Below are 18360 nucleotides of genomic sequence, written 5' to 3' on the forward strand. Positions count from 1 at the left end.
CGCTTACTTGTTCCTTTACCAGTGTGTTGTTTAAATTCAGAGCACTAGAGAATGTTTTATGCAGCAGATAAATCTGTCTGAGCCTAAAATGACTTCCCCTGTTTGAGACAGCATTGATGTATTTTAGTATTGCAGATACACAGTAGAAAATGTTAATTTGAGAATCGGGAATGATAGATGAAGTATTACAGAGTGGTGGGTTTTTTTCTAATAGGTCAGAGCATCTATGAATTTGCATGTATTTGTCTTTGTGAGCAACAACTTCTTATGGTGGGGTATGAAGCTGTCTTGCTGTGCCTTTTGCAATTGCCAAAAGTTATTGTTTTGGTAGTACTAGTGTTACATACATCCTTCTCAAGAACGTACTTCCACTTACAAAACCAATTCCATTTAAAAAGATGCGCTCTTACTTTTATTTAGGTGCTTGATGATGATATTTAATGAATGAGTATTCCCATATGTAGTTTCACTATGAATGTTGGTGTGGCAGGGGACTATGCTAACTCTTCTGGGTGTGAATGTGCTGTTGGACTCCCAGCGGGTTACAGTCAATGGTGTAACTTGTCATACAAGTTTGAGTTCAGAAAATATATCTCCTGGAGCACTGCAAATCCTCTGACATACACATGATGTTATCCACATCATCTTCCACCTAAAGAAGCCTTCGCTGGGACACTCAAACTGTACAGTGATCATTTTGGACTTATTAGGTATGCAGCACCGCTTGTCCAAGCACACCCCACAGAAAGTTAGTTTGTAGCTTTGAGTAGTTGAGCATCCAGAGAAAACTAATTTCTCTGCTGTAGGAAGCTGGAATGTTGGTTGACATGTTTTCCCTTTTGGAATCTTTAATATAAAAATAAAGAAAAGCCTGTGAGGTTTTAAACATTAAAAACAAAACATAAGAAAAAAAATGGCAACATTTACATAGAAAATATTTTCTGAGCACCAAGACAGCACTAGCAGCACCTATATTTCAGGCCAATGTAACACTTTGTTTGAAATTACACATCTGTAGTTTACTATTGAAACCTGAAGACTGAAGGCAGAAAACAGAAGAGTTCTTTCAAAACCCTTAATAAAAAAGTCACTTTATATTAGTAGTTACAAATACATCCATGACTCCATTACTTCCAATATTTTCATGTTCTATTAGGAAGCCATTTTATATTAGAAAATACCTTTATTGTCTTCAATGTATTGGTCAGACAAGGCTGGATGAAGCATAACCTCTTCTCTTTTTTCATTTCACACTTGCTGTTTTCATTGGTCACTCTGCTGGATATGCCTATGCCACAGGTCCTGGAACACGGTGTCCAGGGAGTTGCCTGCACCAGGCACTTTTTCTTCAACACTAATGGTAAGCTTCTGTAAGCTAAGACAGCAATACATTATATATGTAGCAGAACCACCCCAGGATTGTGAAATTGCACATGTTGTTTGACCCTTCAGTTTAACATGATAGAAATGTTACATGGAGAGAGTTATTTGTGGAATCTTTATGAAATGTCCAGAATGGAAGAGACATTGAAAATTAAAGCCAAGCATAGCTTGAAAAGGAGTGCTGAAAACATCAGTGTTGGTTTCTTTGTAGATACTGTGAGGGCTTTAGCTTTTTTTTATTGAGGGATAAAATTCTCTAGTTGCTTACAGACACCACCAAAAAGTCTATTTCCTGATGGATTAGGGCTGGAGGAGGAGTATACTTAAAAAAACTGTGGTGGAAAAGTTAACGGTGGAACTGAAAAACCCACCTGACTGTGGAATCTGTGTATTTAGTCAAGAGCATGGGCAGAATTACAATGCTACCTGGGAAGTAGACTGCAATTTAAAGATCTCATTGCAGCAAGCAGATTAAAAGTCTCTCAGAGATCTGCAACAAATAAAGGGAAGTTCAGTGGTCGTTTATACTTGTCACATGTTTTTTAAATATGACCTTGGCACATCCCTGTGTGTCTGAAGGAGGTAAATCAAATTCACCAGGAAAGCCAGAAAACAGAGCAAGAGCAGTAAAGCAAAACTTAGCACTCGTTAGCCACACTAACAGGAAAAGACTCTTCAAAATCTGTATCAGCCTATTGAGCCACTCATAGCTGACATGATACTTCTGCTGCACTGGGAAGGGGCAGACCTCACTTTGAAACAAAACTTTCAAGATGATTTTCTTCAGAGGGTTTATATCACCTAAGGAATAGCATCCTTCAGCATGTACAGCCATCGCAGTGACAGGTTGTTGGGTTGCCAAGGCACATAGGAAGTATGCTTTGCAAGCTGGATGGGTTTTCTCAAGATTGTGTTGCACAGCTCATTCAAATTCTAGAACAAACGCTGTGAGGTGCAGTGGTGCAGTGTTGCAGCCAATGAAGGAGTTACTACAGGCTGGGATGCAGCTTTTGAAGCACTACAAAGTAAATGCCTCAGTCCTGTTCTCCAGATATCTGAAATACAGCTCCCCACAAACCCAATTAATATATTGCATGGGGTCAGATGGTTTGGTTGCCATTGTTTTCAAAGCTCTGTGTTTTCTCTTTGATCTGATTAGAGATGCTCTCTAGAAATGAAGTCATTTGAAGTCAGTTGCCTCATGAAGTGTGTGTTTGTACACAGCATTAAGTAGATTTCTGTAAAAAGGCTTTGATATGAATTATAGGTGTTGTATCATAATTTTGAAGTAAAGATGAGCTGCTTTTTGTTTTTTGCTAACTTGCATAAGTACTGCTAACAGAAGTTTTCAAAACTGAACTTTGGATTTTGTAAGTGGGTCTGTGTATCTGCGGATTGACTTAGATGCCTCTACCTGTTTACTCAGCTGCCTTTTATGAAGGTTTTCTGATCAGCTTTGCAATCCTTTTATTTTATTGATTCATGATGATGATTCAGGCCTAATTTCCCCACAGTTCAAGCTGCCACCAAGTAAATGGCTCAGCTTTCTGGTACCCACAGCAGTTGTAACAGAGCTGAGTTTCACTGTGGAAACTTGCACATGCACAGGGAAGGAGACAGCGCAAGCACAGGCAGCTGTGGCCAGGCATGGGCCAGGATAGATGCTCCTGGCAATGCTGCTTCCTTAAAGTGAAAAGGAGAGCTACAGTGTTAGCAGAAGAGTGAGAATGAGGTTAAAGAGAGTATCAGCTGACCCTGGCAGAACTTTATGAGTAAGCTCTTGTAAGCTTTTGGTCAGACTGAATCAAGAGGAAATTGAGGAGAGCATTGTCCTTGCAGCAACCTCAAATCTTGTGAATTCAGGAAAGCCACTAAGGCACTTTTTACAATTTTCTGCTTTCTATTGAAAGAGGCCTCCAACACATTAGTGTATGTATGTGAAAACCGGGACAAAGCAGGAGAAAGCGAGACAGGTCCTAGGCTGTGAAATGGCTGTCCACCAGCAGCCCTAATTGGTCTGATCTGATGAGTAGTAAACTTCTGCAGAAAGATGGGCTGGAGGTAGCTTTGGCCAATTCACTGGTGACAGAAGCCAAAAGGCTTTTTTGCTTTGCATATTCATTGGGTTTAGAGAAAAGAGTCTGTGACCTAAGAGTAAGAGGGGTAATTGGGACAGACAAGTCATCCTGGCAATGGCCTTCAGCAAGAACTGGGGAAGTGCCAGTGTGCTGCCCGCCTGGCTGCTTGAGCCAGGGACACTAAATGCAACAAGGCTTATGGACAGAAACATTTACCAGTGTAGCCAGGCACACCTGACATCAGTCTGTAGTTTGTTGCTTGAAGCTGCTTGTGCTGTCCTGGGCCACAGATGGGTTGTCCGGGCTTCTTTCTGCCCGTGACCCTGCCGCAGGGACTTGCTGCTAATCTTGGTATGAATACAGGTGTACATCCAATTGCACCACTGATGCACAGGCACTTATAAAGTGGGTTAGGTTGGAAGGTCTGGCCGTTAAAATAATAAACTCCATTGATCTCACATCCCACAGCTATCAGATCTGCAAATGGTAAACAACAGTTACTAACACAGGAGGAGCACGTGGTTCCTGATTACAGAGTGGGAAAGCCTTTACTGCACCCACATGTTCTTCCCAGCACAAGCACATATTTCTTTATTTGTGCCCTGTGATAACTTACAGACACCTAGCTTTGAATCAGTCATCAACATGACTGCAAATAACAGGCTTGTGCACAATGAACTGATTTCACTAATGCATATATCGGTATGCCTAAAGACAGTCCCAGCCCTACTCTCAGATCCCTTGACTGAGCAGTCAAAGGATTAAATGAGGATAAATTGCCTAGCACAGAGCTGTGCAGGGCCAGCAAGTACAGTTTTCCTCCAAAAGCACCTGTGTGGTCCCACCCTCCTGGATTTCAAGAAGGGAACATGGAAGAACAACTTACATGCACACACGCCTGTTTCATACCTAGGCTTGTCTTCCGAGTAGTTGCAGTAGAGGCCTTTGTGGGGATCACAGACATCTGCTTCATTGCAGGTCTCTCCTGACTGCTTGGCACAGATCTTACAGCAGCCACAACCGTCCTTCACCAAGCTTATTCCAGGAGTGCAGGTTGGCACCGGAGGGCATCTGCATGGCCAGTGGCAAACTTCCTTGCGCTGGTGGGTTTCACCAGTTTCTGAAGGTTTCTCTCCAGGCTTCACTGGTGAGCTGTGGAAAAACTTACACACGGTGGGATATTTTGAGAGGCCAATGCATTATACATAGGTGAGATGGCATAAAACAAAGTTGGGATGGATAAAACTGTGACACTGCATGAAGGCACTTAACGTTTCTCATCTCACAGGATCCAAAAGTGAGAAGCTGTGAGGTTTAGGTAGGAGACAGAGGACCAGTTCCGTTGATCGTCTGTCATTCATTGAGGTGACATTCTGCCAGTGAGCCTTACCTATTGCTGGTGTAAAACACAATTCATCAGCCTTTCCTTTGCCTCCAAGAGAGCAAAACCCGTAGTAGAGCTAAAGTAGGGGAAAAAAAGTATTTTCAAGTAGATGGTGGATTTACTTTAAATATTCTTTCCCACAAATGTCCTGTCAAATTAATTAACTTTTGATTCCTCCCACTGTCTGATAGCCAGCAACTGCCCTGTGTCCACTGCTGATGGCAAAAGCCTTATAAAATAGTAAACCTCTTTTGAGAGTTCCTTTCACTCCAAAATCTGAGTAGCTGTTTGGGAAAGAACATGGTGGGATTTACAAATCCTCTTGTGCTAGATCCAAAAATTGGCTCCCAATAAGGGAGGCTAGTAGTTACACTGAGCTTAATGGGTCATTTTCTAAGAGTATTTGCATGAGTAAGTGTTAAACTGAATCCAAGGCTTAAAGGGTGAAGATGTATCTCTAAAAAAGAGTTTTAACAGCAGTAGGAAGCCGGGATCTAGCTTGAATTTACTGTTTTCCATATTCTGTTTCAGAATTTATGGGGGAGATTCCTCTTCTTTTTTAAGAAAAGGAAGCCTAAGTAATTCTTGATAGCTTTATTTTTTTGAGGCATGGGGGAAGATTAAGTCAGCATAGAGTGTGAAAGGCTCTCTTTGAGATAGCTATATTCTATCTGCTTTTTTGAAAAGCAGCATCTAAAACATAACAGTTCAGATGTTAGCGTTAAATCTTTCCATGCTGCTGATTTCAGCAGAAATGCAGATTGTGATATAGTTATTCATCACGGATGACTGGATCCATAGTTAAGTTGGGGCACACACAGCACTTGGCTGCCAGCACAATGTAAGGCTTGGGAGCTGCTCTCTACAAGCAGCTCTGACAGTCCACAGGGCAAGAGTGACAAACAAGATCCAGCTCCTCATCAGGCGCCAGTATCACCATTGAGCTTGCAGAAAACAAGTAATATATATACATATATAGCCTATACTTTTTGTGGGCACATGAAGGCCACCTCTCAGTTTCTCTCTGTTCCCCTGAACTGCAGGGTTCAACTGATGTAGAAACCACCTCCAGCACAGACGCTAAGGGAAAGCTGGGGAAGGGATCTTTTGGCTGGGTTTTCTTTCAGTTCAGCTTTGAAACTGGAAGTATCTGCAGAATTCAGCATTTCATATGTCACATCCCATGAAAGCTCTCACAGCATAATTGATATCGCTTAATTGTGTGCAGCAGTAAATGACCTTTTAAAAGGCTTTTTTCTACCCCTAATTTCCATTTTTCATGGTCATTTACAACTATACTTACGATATCTTAATTCACAGCTACTAATGAAGCTCCAAAATAGTAGCTTTCAAGTTCTTTTGGCTGAATGATTTTTAAGATAGATATTAATTCACAGAGGCAATTCATATAATAAATGAATATTAATGTCATGTGGTATTCCATTCAGCATGCAGAAGATTTCTTCTAATATTTTTTACCTGAAAGCAGCAATAATAAAGAAACAACTAACTTAGGTATACTTTTTTTAGGCATCTAAGATTTTTTCTGTAAACCATAACGTTAATTTGATGAACATTTGCGTTGGAGTGTAAAGCTTCTCCAAGACTTGTTCCGGAAATAAGACACACAGGTATTCCTATATATTTAGCAGTGTTCAAAATTGTATGGTTGTTTTAGGAAACACTTTCTTGCTGCTTTTCTTCTTTTTAAGCAGAGGATTATTGTTAGGAATTTGGCCATGTGCCAGCTATATGAGGTTATGTGGCTTAAACCAGATACTGCTTTTCAAAATAGGCATGTGTAGCAGGAAATAATCTGTGTGCTTCAACCCATATGTTTAATTTGTACTGCAAATTAAAACATGCTTTAAACCTACAAGATTCTACTTAAGCCGGTGATTTTTCTCTCCTTTCCGTAGGGAAAGATGTCAACTGAAAGGTGTGAGACTACAAAGTTTCACAGAGAGAAAATCACCATCAGGCAAATACCTGACACTTATAACTGTAGAATTACTGAGGAGCTCAGCCTACCAGGAAAATCTTCCTGAAAAAAAATCCCAAATCTATTAAGTTACAATGAAAATTTAAAGTTTGTCAAGTTCACAGCAAATATTTTTCTAATTCTTGCTTCCCAAAGTTTCTATACCAAAGCTATCCACACCCCACAAGCACACTGCAAGCTTTTCCTGACCCTATGGCAGAGTGGAAAATGAGATCATTGTGCGGGAACCCTTCAGGTGTTGTTGTTTGTTTTCTTACATTTTAAAGATTGAACAAGGTCTGGATGGCACAAATAAGCAAATAGCAAAGGCAGACAATGTTTTATTGCTATTGTTTGGTTATCTTAGTCTGGCTTTAAATATGCAAAGTTAGCGGAGGGAGACACTCATCTGAAAATTCTCCATTTGACATTCATCTTGTTCATAAAGGAAAAATACACAGTCACCAGCAAGTAAAGTGGGTTTTCAAAATGAAGTAAATAACAAAATTGGCCTTTGTCACAAATACCTTCAGCACAAGCTATCCTTTAACGGGTTCTCATAAGAGACAAAGCTCAGGTCTTTCAGAGTCCAGGTGCCTTTCTCATTTTAAAACCCAGCCTGAAGTCAGACCACCCCTTACATGTACATATACATATATCCATGTATATATACATTTCTATGGAATATAAGCATGGACAAAAATAAAAATCAAGGTTGCTGGCAATTTAAGCTTCCCTAACGCGTTTTTTTTTCACTGACTCATATTAACATAGAGATTAGAGAAAAAAAAAAAAATACCAAAATCAGGACTGATCCAGTAAATAAGCTGCAAATGAAATGTACTCAGGCATAGCGAATGGCTCCTTATTCTTTAAGAGGACTTTGCTTCTCTGAAATTTATTTTGTCATTAAGCAAACAAAAGCTTAAAACTGGGACAGAGTGAAGAAGGGAGAAATCTTTTTCTTCTTTTTAATGAACTTACCTGCTGGGTACAAGGGATGATGAAGATGGTGGGAAAAAGGAGCCACCGCATGTTCCTGCACATTCAGAAGTGAAACTGGGAGATAGGGAACAGGCTGAGCTGTGTCAGAGGAAGCACTGAACACAAAGCTCTCCTCTGTCTCCCTTGCCAACCCTACTTTCCCCAGCACATGCATGAACACATACACGCATTCACACTTGAAATTCTCCACTTCATACGGAACCAGCTTCACACTGAAATTTCCAACTGATCTTTTCTCTCCCCAGTGCTAGAACACAGATTTTCACACCCTGCTTGATCCCATCCAGCTGCTTCAGCAGATTCTGCCTGACTTAATTGAGGTCGGGTGGGGTGACATCTGATTTTCAGTCTTGCTGGTGAAAATGTAGTGTTATTTTTAACTTGACTTTAAGTCCGTATTGCAGGAATTTCTGAAATCTGAAGGGCAGAGCCGCAAATACATGTATTTTTTGAGGCTGGGAAGAGTGAGTTTCACAAAATTTCTAGTGTATTGTGCCTAGAAGAAGCACAGCATAAAAATTAACACCATCAGAACATGCTCTCTAAATATGGAAAGAGATGCTACCGTGTGAAATAACACTAGTACATACTCTGCACTGCTTCTCTCCATGGAATCCTAATGAGAAAACCCAAATTATAAAAGTATGTTTACCCCACCTAAACACAAGAGCTTTCATATCTCCAGAATACCTCCTCCTTAATACTATCAAGGTGACATGCCTGATTTTTAGGTTTACAGGTGAGGGTCTCCAGGATAAGATAAAAGCTCCAAAGCTCCATCCCTGCAACAGTGGCATTGGCAGTGCCCTGGTGAATGATCCTCCTTTATGTTTGTCCTCACTCAGCCCCCTCCTATGAAGTCCAGAGTTCGTAGGAGAGGCTTCTAATGACCATGCTCACACAGCGGCTGTGTGTGGACAGATGTTCTGATAGGTGTATGGAATCAAATCCAGTCCGAGCAATTCTGTTTTGTTCCCCAACTCAGACTGCCATATACCCTCTCCAGTTATGAATGAATCCTGAACTGTCCTTCCAAACTCTTGAGCAGTGTCATGGTTTAACACCAGCGAGCAACTAAGGACCATGCAGCCACTTGCTCACACCTCTCCATGTGGGTTGGGGAGGAGAATCGGAAAAAGGTAAAACCCATCTGTTGAGATAGGAACGGTTGAATAATTCGACTAAAATATAATATTATAATAATAATTATTATTATAACAATTGTAATGACAAGGGAGCTAACAAAAAGAGAGACAGTGTGAAATAAATGCCAAGACAGAGAAATGATGCACAATACAACTGCTCACCATGCACTGTCTGATGCCCATCCCCAGGGAGCAATCCATCCCTTCAAGCCAAGTCCCCTCAGTTTATATGCTGAGCATGATGTTCTGTGGTACAGAATATGCCTCCAGCTAGTTCAGGTCAGGTGCCCTGTCTCTGCTCCCTCCCAGCTTCTGTGCCCCTCCTCACCAGCATGAGGAGCATGAGCGACTGAAAAGTCCTTAATCAGGGTAAGCATTACTAAGCAACAACTAAAACACCGGTGTGCTATCAGCATTGTTCTCAGACTAAAACCAAAACACAGCACTGTACCCACTACTGGGAAGAACTCTATCCCAGCTGAAACCAGGAAAAGGAGTCAGCTGTAAATCACCGAAAAAATGTTCTTCTTTAGCACAACCATTTTGCCACATAATTCAATATGAGGTCCAAGCAGTACCTAGGTACTAAATGGATGCTACATATCAGTTCATTTCAGTAATGTTACTCTTGAGTGGGCAACAGTGCATACGAGGTCTGATTCAAGCTTTGTGTTCCCATTAAAAGCTTATGAACATAGCACCTAGGTTTCTCAAAAATCTCTTCTGTATACTTTCAAAACACAGCTTGTTTTATAGGACCAGAGAGTAGTTGAGGTTGGAAGAGACCCAGGAGGTCTCTAGTCCAACCCCTGCTAAGCAGGGACAGCTCTGAGATCAGACTAGGTTACTCAGGGCCCTGTCTATTTGGGTCTGGAAATCCTCCAAGGGTGGATGGAGAATGCCAAACCTCTTCTGTAGCCTTTCAGTGTGATAGTAATGAGCAATGCAGGCTGTCTGAGGAGATCCTACATACCGTTTTCTCTTGCAGACACAAAGACACCTTTTTTGCTCTCCAGCCTGGATGAGAAAGGTCAGAGGACTAGCACATCCATCCTCCTCTCCCTGGAGCTGCAGGGGAACACACAGCATTCATTTGAAATAACATTGTACTTCTTTGCATTGCAGAAAAAAACATGGGGCCAGTGCAGGCCTGGGAATGTTCTGTGTGAGCTGGCAAAGCCTGGTCTGCTGCGGATAATGGTCCCCAGTCTTGGGAAACAGGAAAGATGTGTCCCTGTAGGATTATCCATTTATTTTATATGGTGTATTTTGTTGGAATCACCTGGAAAGCATGGTATCTTCAGTACTGGAGAGTGAGACTTTGAAATGGGGTTGAGTATAACTAAGCTGATTGACAGAAACTGTTGGGTTTGAAAGGGGTAGAAGGAAGGCTCCTCCCTGAGGAAGACATTCTGCTGATATAACACATTAAAACGGGGTTTTATGTGGCTCATGTGTGCAAAGGAGCCAGCATGTTTTTTCAGCCCAGGAAGGGCCTGCTGGTAGAAGCAGCTCTCCCACTAGTAGGACTCAGCTCTCCAAAGTAACAACGTGCCTTCATTGCCTCTCCCTAATAAACACATAAACTGAGGCCACCTCGAGCTTGCAGAACCTGCAATACTGAGCTCTGAGTGTATTTAAGAAAGAGCCGTAAGACCACAAAAACAGCAACACTAACTCCTTCGCATAAACAATGCACTAATACCTTGACTTAGTTTTAGAGTCTGTGTCTCTGCTAGTATTTGGTCTGATTTAAATAAATGGAGGCTGTGTACGCTTTTCCTCTCATGCAGATCTTTAGTGATCCCCCACAACTTAAAAATTAATGCTCTTAATACCATGTCCAGACTCAGCAATAATTTGTCTGTATGCATCCTTCTTGCCAAATCTCTCCTGCAGATTTGATTACATAAAGCACCGTTCATTTCCTGGACTAAACCTGTTCTGTTATCTAGTGCAGTTCTAATACTACCCTGAACAGAAATGTAGTTTGGTTGTATATTCAATGATCTCTATGTACCACACACATTTCTTTGGTGCCAAAAAATCACCTTCCTGTCTGTGAAATACGCCATTTAAATCCTAACGTAAATTTTAAGAGATGGTAAAGTGCGGGATATAAACCCCAAAATTAATATAACCATGCGTTCTAACAGGATACCCTATCTTAGACAAAATGACAGGAATATTCATTATTGAAATTTGTAATGGGCCAGATTTTCAGTACTCCCTACTGGGCTTGGTGGAGTTATTGCAACAAGAGCCAGCAAAGCCAGTGTTGGGTTCAGTCATTCCTATTAACTTGCTGTCAACCCCAGGCATAGACCAAAGCTGGGGCCTCAGCTGGCTTTCAGCAGGAAGGTTTTAACACCTTGTCCTATTACAAAGAGATTCCTCTAATTCAGTCAGCTGAACCTTCTGTCTGTGTCTCATTGCTCAAAAATAAATAAACAGACAAATAAAAAGAAATAGGCCCATTATATGGCAATGTATTGCCCTTGGCTCACTTGAGCTTTGGAAAGGAGCTGCCTCCTTCAAAACAGCCATGCTCCAAAAATACCAGTGTGCTTCACTAGGAGGTATGCTTGCTATTGACAGCAGCTTTGCCACACCACCGCACAGACATCTCCCTGCGGGGAGCAGCAGAGTTTGCTCCTGAGCAGCAGAGTGTGCCCCAAGTCCCGGGTTTAGCCATGCTCTAAAGTGCAATGAAGTTCCCAGCTGGGTCACTGAGGCCAGGCACTGCAATCGTCTTTGCAGACTAGCTGCCTGCCCACCACTGATGAGCTCTTGTGAGGTGCTTCCCTTCCTGGCTGGTCAGCTGCTCATGTTTGATAAACTTGGGCCACTTTTGCTTCTCTTCAAATTGAGTTTCAGATACGAGTTGCATTTGAAAAGGCTCCATACCTCTCTTCCTTGAGCACCACCACATTCTGCAATGCATCTGAGTAAGGAATCTCTCCAAGATGACAGGGATACTGCCAGGGGCACAGAAACTCGCCGCTCATACCCACTTCAGCACAGCCATGTGTGACACTGAGATCACTATTGGAGGGATAGAAATGCTTTGTGCAGGGCAGCTACAATATGTTTCCTAGAGCATACTGCTGTTTCTATTTTAGCTCTTGTCTACATTCAAAATAATTTACAAAGCTTCACAGAGCCATAACCTGCTACCTGATTTATGAAGATATTTACATGCCAATTTAAGAAGTCTAGGTCCTGTTTTCAAAACTGACTTATGCAGGTAGTTTGTCTACATCCTATTTTCTTTTAAGGGGCTTTAAACAGAGAAAAGATGCCATAAAGTGCCTGTATTCCTAAAGATGAATCTCTGAAATTTTTCATGTTTCTGTGAGCATCAACCATGTGAAACAATTAACTCTCAGAATTGTTTAAGTTCAATATCTGTCAGCAAGAGAGGCTGAGCTTTCATTTTTCGTATTAGCAGATAATTTCGAAATATCTGTACACACTGAACAGGATCAGCCTGTGCTCTGCCCAGCTCTGTGAGGCAGACTCCATGCAATCAATCCAGAGAGAAACAGACTATTAAATATTGGCCAGGAAGAGTGAAGGCAGAGACAGGAATAAAAATGAAGACAAATCAGAGACTCACCAAGCCAGACAAAGAAGTGTAAGTGCACTGAGCTAACCTATTACACGCTGGAACTGGCCAATTCTGCATACAAGGCAGCTGCTCTGCTTTCTCTTTTTCATTTGATGCTGAATTCACTGTGACAGAATAAACTCAGATCAACCTAAATCATATTTGCAAAGCAGCTTTTCTCCTCATCACGCAGCTCTGTGGTGGAGCCAGCAGCTCCAGCCTCCCCACTACCTTTCTGCCCACAGCTGGCCAGCACTTTGTAGAGCAGGCAGCCAGCTGCTCCTCAGGGAGAAGCGCCATCAGGATAAATATTTGGGCACAGCGGCTAATCCCGTATGTCAGGAGACTTGTGAACTTCCACAGAGGTTCGTACAGTTCTCAAAGGGTTTCCATTGTTAGTTATAGGAGGAAATAGTAAAGCAGCTTCCCAAACTCCTGGGCTATTTGCGTGTGGTTTGTGTGCCAGCTAAAATACATTCCCAATGGAAATGAAAATAAGGTCCCAGCCAATGTCCTACCCAAACCTCCCTTGAGGGGAGGGCATGGAAGAGACACAGAAAAAGGTTTGTATTTTTTTTCACAAACCATCATCTGGAGATTATTTTATTATTATTATTATTTTATTTTATTCTCAGGACTGACTTAATAACAGTTAAAAGGTTATCCCAGCTAAATATTGTGTATTCCCACTGCTAACTCCAGATTTATTTTGGCACAAAGTCATCCAAAAGGCAAACTCAGTTCTTTGGTCTACAGGGAAAGTGTATGATAGTCTCCACAAACCCAGAGACACCTGTGAATTGTAGGGCACTGGATGGATCTGGTGCTTATTTCGCATGGCAGGTGATGAGAAGGGAGGCTGTCCCTTCCCCTCTCCTTCCCACTTGTGCAGTCACCACCACTTCTTCCATCTCATGTACAAAGAAGGTAACCTCCACCTCTCTCCTCCCAAGTACAAGGGAGCTTCTCCAAGTTTCAGGACTGAAACCAATTTGATCTTTCATTGGATGGGTCCATTAAAAATAGCGGAGGCTGGGGAACTGGTGGTGGAGACTCCAAAGTACAAACACTGGGTGGGCACATTAGATCTGTTCTAGTGTGCCCACCTGGTTCAGGGTTCAAAAGATGGTGGCAACCTGTCTTCAGACTTTTGTAAAGGTAGATTTTGTAAAAGGCATAAAAGAGCTCTTGCACAAGCCCTCAGCCTGTGTCTTTCAGGCTCTAAAAAGTAATAAAGTACCCAGGAGAAAAAAATCCATACCTTTTTGTTGCAAGGGTATGGAGAATAGCATGAAATGCCTTTATTTTTCTACTTAGGAATGTAAACTCAGCATGTGTGTACAAAAGAGTGCAAAACCTATGGGCATTTCAGTTTAAACAGTCATATTTGGTTTCTGTTCAGTTTCCTCTGTAGAAAAAGCATCAAAATCTACAAAACATCCAAGCAAGTCCCCACATCAACTCAGAGTCTCCAGAGGGCTTGCAAGGTTGCCTGGCTCGCAAGAAAATGTTGCCAGGTTGTGCTGGGTTGACCTCCCCAGCAATTCAGTTGCATAGTTCCCTTCCTTTGACATGCCTACAGCAGAATTTCCTGTAAATCATCAGGGGAAAACAACCACCTCCGCTGCATGACTGTATCCATCTATTTCATCCCAACGCTTGTGCCCAAGCCACATATCCACAAACATCAGGCAAAAGTGAGGAGAACTTGGCTGGTGGGCTGCCCAAACCTCATTTGCCATGTGGGGGGAAGGGAAGGGAAGGGAAGGGAAGGGAAGGGAAGGGAAGGGAAGGGAAGGGAAGGGAAGGGAAGGGAAGGGAAGGGAAGGGAAGGGAAGGGAAGGGAAGGGAAGGGAAGGGAAGGGAAGGGAAGGGAAGGGAAGGGAAGGGAAGGGAAGGGAAGGGAAGGGAAGGGAAAAAAAAAAAGCAGGAAGGGGTTAAGGCAGAAGTCTCCTAGTGAACGAATGTGCCTGGCTCAGTCATCTCTGATCCGGAAAAGCCCACGGGAGAGCTCAAACATAAACAAGTGAATAACGTGTCCAAGATCCATGGCTCTCAGTTCTGTTTTGCAGAAAGGATTATTTCATTTGCATTTTCTATACATGAATCATGACCTATTGGCAGCTACAGAAGTTTCTGGATTGTTTCTGTGAACATTCGGCCTCAGAGATGTCCCCTCACTATTTTTTTTTTTTCCATGTTAGAATTCTGGCTCCCCACACAGTGGGAGCCGTGGTGCTCACTGCTGGTGGGACGATGCAGTGGCAGAAAGCAAAACCAGGGAAATTTCAATGGGGAAAGGGAGACAAACAAAACTTTTAGTGCTGATGGAGCCAGACCATTCACAGGACTAGCTTTAGAGCTGGTGTACTCTCATCACTGCTCTGGTCTCCTGCCCCGGTGTCCTGGGTTTGGCTGTAACAGTCATTTTTCCCCTTCTTAGCAGCTGGTGCACTGCTGTGGTTTTGACTTTCAGCCTGGGAACAACACTGATAACACTGATGTTTTTAGTTGCTGCTCAGTAATGTTTACTCTGACCAAGGACTTTATGAGTTTCATGCTCTGCCAGGGAGGAGGGGAAGCTGGGAGGAAGCAGAGACAGGACACCTGACCCAAACTAGCCAAAGAGGTATTCCATACCACAGCACGTCATGCCCAGTGTATAAACTGGGGTCAGTTACCCCTAAGGGCAGATCGTTGCTTTGGTCAGGCCAGGTATTGGTCTGTGCATGGTGAGCAATTGTATTGTGCACATTTGTGTTTATTGTTTTTTTTTCCCCTTTTAGTTTTATATTCTCTCCCCTTGTTATTTCCCTTGTCATTATTATTGGTGGTAGCAGCAGTGATTTGTGTTATACCTTAGTTACTGGGCTGTTATTATCTCAACTCGTGGGAGTTACATTCTTTGGATTCTCCTCCCCATCCTTCCTGGAGTGAGCAGGTGGCTGCATGGTCCTGAGTTACCTGTTGGGCTTATACCACAACACCTGGCTAGGGCTGAGGGGCACATTCACTGCACCTGGCATCTTGTCTTGAATCTGCTGCTGACCACTTGTCAGAGCAAGAATACCTGGTACCTGGGCAGATACCCAGGAGGCCTCTGGATAAATGAGTCATGGTCCCACACTGCAAAGCTAAGAAGAAATTAGGAAAAGAGAAGAAAACTTTTTCAATATCATTAAAAGCAAGAAAGATATTAGGGGGTCTTTTACATAACCTCAATAATGAGGAGACCCTTCAATCCTTATACTTTAAACTCTCATGCAGACCACCTTAAATTCACCAAAGTGCTCAGTCTTGCTTTAGGTATGGCCCTGCCATCTGTTGGATCGTTTTTAAATTTAATGCCTGTTTAATATCAGAAGAAGAAAACAAACCTGACAGCAGTTGCTTGGGTTTTTCTTTCAGTCAAATATGTGTTTGCTTTCCTAAAGGAGCTCAGAAACCAGCAGTGACCCTCCTATCTGGGGAGTCCAGTTAATCTGAGGCCCCATCCAGACAGCCTGGGCCCATGGTTGCTCTCCTGCTTCAGATCCTGTCTCACCAAATGTGTAAACCAGATTCAGTGATGGCAAACCACTTCTAGATGGAAGGATCCCACCTTCCCATATGGAAAGGCTTTTTAAGGGAGAAAGATGGTTTTTGGGTTTTTTTTTGTCTAAGGCTAACAGATCATTTGTCACATATGTTTGTCCAGGCTGCAGAGAGATCTTTCAGTAGAAGACCGGAGTACTAGAAAACCAGCAGTGGAAGACCCTTTAACCTAACAAAGACAGAGATAAGAAGACACAGCAATGGGCATCTCAAGCCATAAAAATTCTTATTAGACACAAATATTTAACAGAGGATGAACTGTAACACAATATATGGAGGGAAGTGGCAAGTCTGCCTTTTTGGTGTGAGATTCCGGTACATGTCCTCCAACTGGGACAGCTACATGTCAGCCAGGAACCCCTTCTGTCTCTGGAGAGCAACAGATGCTTCTATGGTGCAGTTTATTTCTTCAAATGGATACTTCATTCTCAAGAGGAGATGAATCATATCCTTGGAGTACCTCTGTACCTTTTTCTCTCTGGTGACCAGTGAGAGAGTTTGTGATGACATCTGGTCAGAGAAGTATGCCTTTTGTGTATAGGCATCTCTCTGGCAGAACCAGAAAGAATGAAACACAAACAGTGATGTCCGAAGCTCAGGTGACCAGATGCAGTGTAAAACTTCATGCTTACACATCCTCAGTTGATTTCACAGTCCCTTCTGGCCTTTGTTTCTGGGGCTGGTGCCACAGCAGAGCCATAGGCATGGTGCAGACTGTCATGGGGTTGGCATAGGCAGTTGCGTGAGCCCATGATCTGGGTGACATTGAGAAGTCCTTTTGGATCCTTGCTCCACGTCAGGGGCAATGGGAGCAGATGCTCCTTTGGCAGTGCTCAGTGTCAATTCACAGGAGAAACCAGCCACAGCTCCCCAACAAGCACTCACTCCACAGCTGTGCCCAGCACACCACCCACCACCATCTCCTTCCTTTTAATATGAAGAAGGCTTCAGTAAAGAAATGAAGGGGCTTACCAGAGAGCCTCTGAGCATGGAGGGTATTCATTGCCATCATTCTGATTCAAGCCTCTGGTGATTTTGTATATGCTCATGACTCATTCACTCTGAATAAAAAAACAAGCACTCTGGCTTCTGTTTTTGTATACTTAAGCTACATTTAACAAGGAAGCCCCAAGTGGTTTTGTTGAGGGACCCAGGTGAGTTTAGTTAAACTGAATCTTTTTTCTTATGAAAATATGAAAGGCAGCATCTAGAAACAGCTTATTCAAGATGCTGTTTTGACAGCAGACAATGGCTGAAGATGCTCCCTGAAGTATGCTGTTGGAAGTAGAATTTTTATAACAGTGCGTTTACAGAGGAGAGATTGCAGTGTTCTTCCAAGAGTTTTGTCCAGTTTCACGCTGCAGCTCCTATTGCTGTATGAAAACACTGGCAAATTTCCTCTCTGAAAGCCAGCAAGCAGCTAAAGGAAATCACGGTAGATAATGTTATGGGTTTTCTACACTATAAGAAAAACAACAGGAAAAAGCTCATATCCTAGTCTACACTTCAGAGGTTTTCACACCCCCCAGAAGTTTATCCCCACAACAGACTCATTCAAAACCTCTCAGAGAACTTGATCCTGTTCCAGCTGCAGCTGGAGCCTGACAAAAATAATGGGGAACCCAGGCAAAAAATGTTTCCCTGAGTCATGTATCTGATTCAGGGCAAGGTCGCAATGTGCCAGGAGACAGCCTGAGGGAAACATGTGTGAATAAGCAATGTTGCCTGATGTCCAGCCTGAGTTATAACAGTAGTGAGAAGGTGACATTAAGTGAACCACAGACCATGCACTCCAGACCTTCGCCATGAGCAAATACACTCTCATAGATGTAGCTCAGAGGAGGTAAACACACTAGTATGGAGGGTTAAAGCTCAACTGTCAATTAAAATCTCAGCAAAGTCTCAATTAGCATCCACATTGCTCATACTCATGTATGGGCAGCATGAACTTTGCTGAGCCATAGAGGAGGCTGGAGGGGAGGATAAAAAGACACACCAGTTCAGGCAGGGTGGCCACACCATCTGAGTTACACAGGTCATGTATGGATCATAACACCTCAACTCTGTGCACAACCCACATAGTCTTACACAGGCAGTGAGGTTGGCACCCTTCACAGTCACTATTCCTTTTGTCTTCTAGTGCACACTGAAAGTGAAAAGTTTGCCTACATGACTGTCTC

The 18360-nt window shown here is 42.7% G+C and overlaps 1 protein-coding gene and 1 long non-coding RNA gene across 2 annotated transcripts; one reads left to right on the forward strand and one right to left on the reverse strand.

Moving 5' to 3' along the window:
• Positions 1-362: 362 nt before the first annotated feature.
• On the reverse strand, positions 363-8421 carry CCN6 (cellular communication network factor 6). The gene is made up of 5 exons (XM_062632494.1): positions 7811-8421; positions 4348-4624; positions 3696-3938; positions 1182-1375; positions 363-846 (listed from the first exon to the last, which is right to left on the reverse strand). Exons 1-5 carry the CDS (start codon positions 7871-7873, stop codon positions 565-567), a joined length of 1059 nt encoding a protein of 352 aa, XP_062488478.1. The 5' UTR covers positions 7874-8421; the 3' UTR covers positions 363-564.
• Positions 1295-6932, forward strand: LOC134170772 (uncharacterized). Its single transcript, XR_009967362.1, has 3 exons — positions 1295-1360; positions 4440-4564; positions 6765-6932. It is a non-coding gene; the product is annotated as an uncharacterized LOC134170772 (long non-coding RNA).
• Positions 8422-18360: the final 9939 nt, after the last annotated feature.

The sequence above is a fragment of the Pezoporus occidentalis genome, unplaced genomic scaffold (genome assembly GCF_034315485.1).
Source record: "Pezoporus occidentalis ecotype Australia unplaced genomic scaffold, CSIRO_AGI_Poc_V1 ctg39, whole genome shotgun sequence".
NCBI classification, from domain to species: domain Eukaryota; kingdom Metazoa; phylum Chordata; class Aves; order Psittaciformes; family Psittacidae; genus Pezoporus; species Pezoporus occidentalis.